General features: G+C 24.5%; 1 protein-coding gene across 1 annotated transcript in view; it reads left to right on the top strand.

Annotated features, from left to right (window-relative positions):
- Positions 1–6,701: 6,701 nt before the first annotated feature.
- LOC111614279 (phospholipid-transporting ATPase ID-like) overlaps positions 6,702–7,570 on the top strand; it is a gene marked incomplete at its 5' end in the record, with an annotated part of 57,755 nt that continues 56,886 nt past the window's right edge. The window contains one exon of the mRNA XM_023355654.1: positions 6,702–6,894. Coding sequence (XP_023211422.1) covers positions 6,702–6,894 — 193 coding nt within the window. The remainder of the gene's footprint in view (positions 6,895–7,570) is intronic.

Here is a 7,570-nt window from a genome sequence, read left to right as displayed (position 1 = left end):
TTCGAAGTTCTCACTCTTCTTACAGTTGCAACAATAATCAAGTTTAATAGGATAAAAATATGAAATAACAGCTATTGATGATGATAAACGTTCTTACACATATTGATTAAGATTATAACATCTTACGCGATAGAAAATATTTTTAATAATGCTCGTTGTTTATGTAGAAAAAGTAGTTCCAAAAAGGGAATTCTTTTTTAATATAAGCAACTAAAAATTCAATTCGATTCATTTCTTTTGAATAAATGTATGGGATATACGATTATACCGTTTGAGTTAAATTATAAACGAAAAAGCTCAATTATTCATTAATGCAATGTTTCTAAAACTTGAATAATGCAAGGATCTTCTTTTGGAAAAAAATTAATTTTCTGGATTCCTTAAATTTCTTTTATCTCACAGATTTTATATATGTTCTGTTGTACTGTATAAGCAAAATTTAAATTTGTTCAAGCATTCTAAATAAGTTCTATAATAAGTCATTTAAGTAGATTTACATACGTATCGTTATTTTTTATGGATGTTTATTGAATATGTAAATGAGATGTTTATTCAGAATTTTAAGACCTCATGTAGAACACAGTTTGACGGATTTCTTTTTATTCATTTATATAAAGAAGTAATTAATGATTAAATAGAAGATTTATTATTATTAAAATATACAATTTTTTTATTATTATTAATGTTTAATTTGCTGCAATATGTGAACGGTAGGAAAATACCAATAAATTTAAAAAAATATTTTTTCTGATTGATCGATAATCATGTATTATTCATACATATATCTATAATAACCGTTTTATCTTCTGAATTAATGCTACTAAGAATTTCAAATTTTTAATTTTTTAAGATTTTTATATTGGAATGAATCCAGGAATTTAAGTTTTATATTTAGTTTCTGTCAATATTCGTGACTTGAATTTGAAAGCATCTGAAATAATATATATATAATCAGATATGAATCGGTCTTTTTGATGATTTTGATCAAATATTTTGGGGTTTTCATGCTCTGTTCAATCTTGCAAGCTTATTTGGTCTCATGCAACGTGAAAATTATATTGAATGTTTATATTTGAGCAAAATTTCCGTGAAAAACACACCTAAATTTATTAGAGTAAAAATGACGTGTTTGTACAATCGTTCAATTCTTCAGTAATGTATAATGCATAACGTGCGTTATGCATTATACATTACTGAAGAATAACGCTGTTAACACACGCGAATTTACTTTTCTAAGTCACAATAATGAACAAAATAACAAAATTTTTAAAAATGGTATATATTAATAAAAACTTGCATTAATTAGAATATTTAATGTTCATATTACAATCTATTTGAATTTCCAAAACTTTTATTACCGTGTATGTACGATAGATCTGCGATTTCAACCGTTTCAAATTCACCCACCCCTTACAAGAAAGTAAAAATTTCGTGTTCTTCTAAACGTTCGTAAATTTAGAATAGTTAAAGAATGTTGTCAAATAGTTGCCAAAATTTAATTAATTTTTTAAAATTAATGAAAAGTTGATTTGTAATAAATAATGCAACTATGAATAACGACAAATGTTTACAATACTACTAATCCGCGGATATCATTAGCACTGCATTCTAAATAACTCAATATAACCTTGAAAACTGAATCGCTTAGGTATAAACTTCTTTTAAATTGAAAAAATGTTGATTTAAAATTAATTTGGCAGCCATTACAAATTTTTTTTTCGCACATTTCCAGTTAGGAAACACTATTAGATTTGTTTCCTGTATGTAGTAAATACGGTTTTAAAAATAAGTATAGTTAAGTATTAAAGTGAATGCTTAATATCACAACAAAGAAAGAAATTGGTAGTCTTTACAATAAATTTGAATTTAAATTTAGTTTTCATTAAATGTTAAATAACAAATCATAGGTTTTGCTATTTAATCAATTTTGCAGATTTTTTTTTTTAAATTAAAATATACACATGTTTCTTTTTATAGCACAATACATTCATGATAGAAAAAAAGGAAATGTATATGAAACTTTATTTTTGTTTGGTTTTCCTTTTATGTAGTTCTGTTATGAAATCTTATTGTAAAACACGGTTGAACGAAGAAAAATTATCTTCGAAAATCTAAACTATTAAGAAGCTTTTACTTTTTATTTTATTTTATTTTAATAATCGTTTTGGCCAGGTAATAAGTAGGCTATAGATATTTGTTTACATAATATATAATAAAAATAAGGCTTGTCTTTATTACAATAAAGTAATTATAATAATAATATTTAATAAAAATTTTTTACAGATTTTTTTTCCTCATCTGAAAATAGAAAATATTCAAATTTATATGATAAAATAATTTTTCAAACATCTAATTTATTAAAACTATTATAACTTAGGAAATGAAAAACATTTAATTTAATATTCTATACAAATAATTATGATAATACCAGTAAACTTTGTATTGCTACGTTAATGATTTTCTGATTGGTTGCTGCCTTTATAACAAACTCCATGTTAGTTGGATTGTCATATTTTGGAATTCATAAAATTTAGAAATTCCATGAAATCATGCCATTTCATGTATAATTTGCAATATTTAAAATTTTCAAAATCATAATATCCTTATTTAAACTTCATTCATAAACGAAAACGGATGTAAAATAAGGATAATTTTTATCGTAATCACCGCATTCGGGAGTTTAATCATTAATATAAAGGAAACGTTTACAAATTGAGAGATGTTTAATAGAAAAAAAATATATTTTATATATTTAACTTGTAATTGTATTAATTTTATCACATGTTTATACAGTCGACCCCCTATAACACTGTTGATAATTCCGTTTTATATGAATTCCATGTTGTACGAGTCACTTAGATTTTACAAATACGTGAGCCGTTCACAGCCCGGCATACGTATTTGTAAAATCTAAGTGACTCGTATAACATGGAATTCATATAAAACGGAATTATCAACAGTGTTATAGGGGGTCGACTGTATAAACATGTGATAAAATTAATACAATTACAAGTTAAATATATAAAATATATTTTTTTTCTATTAAACATCTCTCAATTTGTAAACGTTTCCTTTATATTAATGATTAAACTCCCGAATGCGGTGATTACGATAAAAATTATCCTTATTTTACATCCGTTTTCGTTTATGAATGAAGTTTAAATAAGGATATTATGATTTTGAAAATTTTAAATATTGCAAATTATACATGAAATGGCATGATTTCATGGAATTTCTAAATTTTATGAATTCCAAAATATGACAATCCAACTAACATGGAGTTTGTTATAAAGGCAGCAACCAATCAGAAAATCATTAACGTAGCAATACAAAGTTTACTGGTATTATCATAATTATTTGTATAGAATATTAAATTAAATGTTTTTCATTTCCTAAGTTATAATAGTTTTAATAAATTAGATGTTTGAAAAATTATTTTATCATATAAATTTGAATATTTTCTATTTTCAGATGAGGAAAAAAAATCTGTAAAAAATTTTTATTAAATATTATTATTATAATTACTTTATTGTAATAAAGACAAGCCTTATTTTTATTATATATTATGTAAACAAATATCTATAGCCTACTTATTACCTGGCCAAAACGATTATTAAAATAAAATAAAATAAAAAGTAAAAGCTTCTTAATAGTTTAGATTTTCGAAGATAATTTTTCTTCGTTCAACCGTGTTTTACAATAAGATTTCATAACAGAACTACATAAAAGGAAAACCAAACAAAAATAAAGTTTCATATACATTTCCTTTTTTTCTATCATGAATGTATTTGCTATAAAAAGAAACATGTGTATATTTTAATTTAAAAAAAAAAATCTGCAAAATTGATTAAATAGCAAAACCTATGATTTGTTATTTAACATTTAATGAAAACTAAATTTAAATTCAAATTTATTGTAAAGACTACCAATTTCTTTCTTTGTTGTGATATTAAGCATTCACTTTAATACTTAACTATACTTATTTTTAAAACCGTATTTACTACATACAGGAAACAAATCTAATAGTGTTTCCTNTGGGACACTTACCTGGCATCTTATCAAATTTTATAAAGTATTTTTTTTTTCTTCTGTAAGGAAGAAAGATTGTGTTTACTTTTCTGTACCGAAGGGTTTATAATCGACAATTGAGAGCCAGAGAGAGAGAGAGAGCGTAGAAGAGGAAACTTCCTCCTACCAAAATCTAATTAGTTTGTTAGCTTTTCAACTTTATTAATTTCTCAGGAAACAAGGAAAATAGAAGGAAAAAAAAATTATAGCACTTCTAATATCAAACCTGTTGCACCAATCAAGTAAAATATAAGATAAAAACAGCAAGCTAACAATAATAAAATAGTGTGAAATGAAATCTGCTTCATTACTCGTTGGAAAGAACTAGTTAAACTGAGACAAAACTAGATTTTGTAGAAAATCCTAGAGAGAGAGAGAGAGAGGGGGGGAGACTCGTTTCAAACTTTTTTTTTTTTTTTTTTTTTTTCTTTCTTTTTTTGCTCTTTCCACTTTGTGACAGTAAGAGGGCTTTTTTTCCAATCGTTCAACCAAGCTCACAATGGGGTGGACAGATGGTGAGAGATGGAGCCCAACTTATCTAGGACAAACCACTTGTGGAAAATTTCAGGGGTGCTCATCCAGATTGGATGTTGGGTCTTCCAGAGTGGTAGGCTAATGCCTTAACCACCTGGTTTAATTAACCACCACAGCTGTCCAATTATGATCTTTATGATAATCATTAAGGAAAGAAAAAAAATGTTTCCAAGTTTGTTTGTAGGTTTTCTTTTGCTCGTTGTTTTTTAAGGTGGTATTTTTTGTTGCCAACTTTCAGAATTTGTTACTCTGAAAGTTGGCAACTCTATAACCTAGTGGGAATTTAATTCTGATTACAGTATAAAATAAAGCTGTTTAAGTAAATTGCTATAATTGTCATTGATGTAGAATTTTATTGATTAATAATCAATATTTTTAAAATATTGATTGCCAATTACTTATTATTTATTGCTCAGTATTGCATTATTTATACAATTAAGGAATTTTTTGAATGTCCCTAATACATGTGTGTGCTTTTTGCATTTATTATATCAGCAATAATTAATTAGTAGTAATATAGATTGCCAAATGTAATATTTGATCATTTCTCTTAATGGATAAGATAGGAGATTACTTTTGTATTTCTTTAACATTCATAACTTTAAAATATTTGAGTAATTAATTTTATATTAATAAGTAATAAAATATTTTTTAAAAAGTATATAAATATATACTTTTTTTTATTTTGTCTGAATTTATAAAATTTTTAAATACAGTATTCAAAATACTGTAAATAAATAAAAGTTTATAATCATTAAATTTTTCAAATTTATAATTAATTACATTATCTGTAAATATACAAGATTTACCTATGCAAATGATTATATAATTTTTCAACTTAGTAAACATGGGGAAGATTAATATTTAAAGCAAATACTAATATTAAATTTAAGTTTTCTTATGATTTCATGGTGCTTTTTATTATTTATCTTGCTCTTTAAATAATTAAACGACTTCATTTCATTACATTCAGACTTGAAAAATATTACTTTAAGTTTTTAAATTCTTGTAAATTGTTTAATTTTTAAATAATTTTTATAATTTGTTCTATTCTTTGAAATAATGATTTGTTTTTGTTTTTAACGGCTTTCTCTTTTGCATTTAATAATTAAAAAATTGTCAATAAAAGATACTTTGTAATTAATCAAAATAATGAATCTGGCTTTATTATTTGATTTATTAATATATATAATTTGGGTTCAGTTTTCTAAAAGATACTTTTTGCACCCTTTTATGGCAGAATAAATAAAATGCAGAGATGAACTAAACAAAGTTCCAAAATATTGTGCTGTTATATGGTGAAGTTATTGTTGGTTTAATTACATTAACTTAGACATAATTGTCCAATAATTTGTCACTTGTTTGGTTTAACTAATAAATCAAGTTTTAGAGATGGTGATAAATGAAGAAATGAGATGAAGTGTAGTGTTTATATGATCTCAAATTTCTTATATGTATATGGTAGTTGGAGAATGTTAACACTTTATAAACTTTAAGTTATTATAGGGATTTAATGTTTTTAATATGAAAGTGGACATTTATGATTCTTGACAAATTAATTTATTTTGAATTAAAATAGCTGTTTATATATAGCACAATATTTTACAAAAATGTTTTAAACGATAGATTTTTAAAAATATTTTTGCTAATGTCAGTTTAGTTATTTCTTACAACTATTATTTTAAAGAAAATAAAGTAAATTTTAAACAATTTGAAAAATTTACTTTATTGCCTTAGCAGTTCTAATGGTATCTGGTGAGATGTGATGGAAATAAAGTTGTAGTTAAGTAATAAGTAATAAAGTTGCATTATTATATATAATTTTTTTTATTTGTTTATTTCTTTAACTTATTACTTCATAAGTTCTTTTAAACTGGTTATAGTTTATAAGAAGTTATGTCCTTTCAAAAACTCAAATTTTGACTTTGTTTTTGAAGGAAAATATACATTAATGAGAAACTTTCAAGATTTTTTTTTTCATTTTATAAAAAAAAAATTAGAGAAATTAATTTAGTTCTTTTTGAACAAGAATTTAATATTTTTTAATACCATAATTAAATTTTAACAAGATTTAATATTTTAACTTTTTTTTAAAATAGGAATTAGAATTTCATGGAGTTATGCGTTTCTACTTTCAAGATGCTGGGCAAAAAGTGGCTACAAAGTGTATACGTGTTGCCAGTTCAGCATCAACTCAAGATTGCATTGAAACATTAATTGAAAAATTTAGGCCTGATATTAGAATGTTATCTGTTCCTGAATATGCATTATATGAAATACATGAAAATGGTGGTATGTTTACTGTTCTAATGATACTTTTTTTATAATTAAAAAAATTGCACCTTAATGACATGCAAATAAATAATTTCTTAGTTCTGGAAACTTTTCATAAATTTTTTTATTTGATAGAATTTTCTTTTAATAGTCATATTAATTAAGGTTTATAATAAAGAAATACAGGTACACCTCGACTTACATCGTTTCGAGTTACGTCGTTCCCGATTATACGTCGTTTGTCAAAAAAGTATATGGAAAAATAAAAATAAAATTTAAGTCATTTTATTCGACTTTACGTCTGTCCGCCACAAATATTGAAGTCGTAATATCACTAGAAAAATGTTTAAAGTGCATAAAATCATATTAAAATATATACAAGTACAGTCGACCCCCCTATAATTACGGTCCCTATAATTACGATTCCTATAAAACTACGAAAAAATTGTGACTGGTATCCGTAAAAAACAGTAAAAGTTCCCTATAATTACATCAAACGTCATCGGGCAGCCGAACTACTTTCCCGCCGTCCGTAGCGCCACGCTACGGAGAGATTTCTATCGTCTGGACAGTATTATATAAATTATATATAAATTAGGTACTGTACATATAATTATATATTAATTATATATAAATTAGGTACTGTATATATAATTATATATTAACTTAATTTATTGTAACTTTATTATAATTA

Source organism: Centruroides sculpturatus, unplaced genomic scaffold (genome assembly GCF_000671375.1).
Source record: "Centruroides sculpturatus isolate CEXI.00-Female unplaced genomic scaffold, Cexi_2.0 scaffold2083, whole genome shotgun sequence".
NCBI lineage: Eukaryota > Metazoa > Arthropoda > Arachnida > Scorpiones > Buthidae > Centruroides > Centruroides sculpturatus.
The sequence above is the reverse complement of the archived record's forward strand: the minus strand, read 5'-3'. Positions and strand labels throughout refer to the sequence as shown.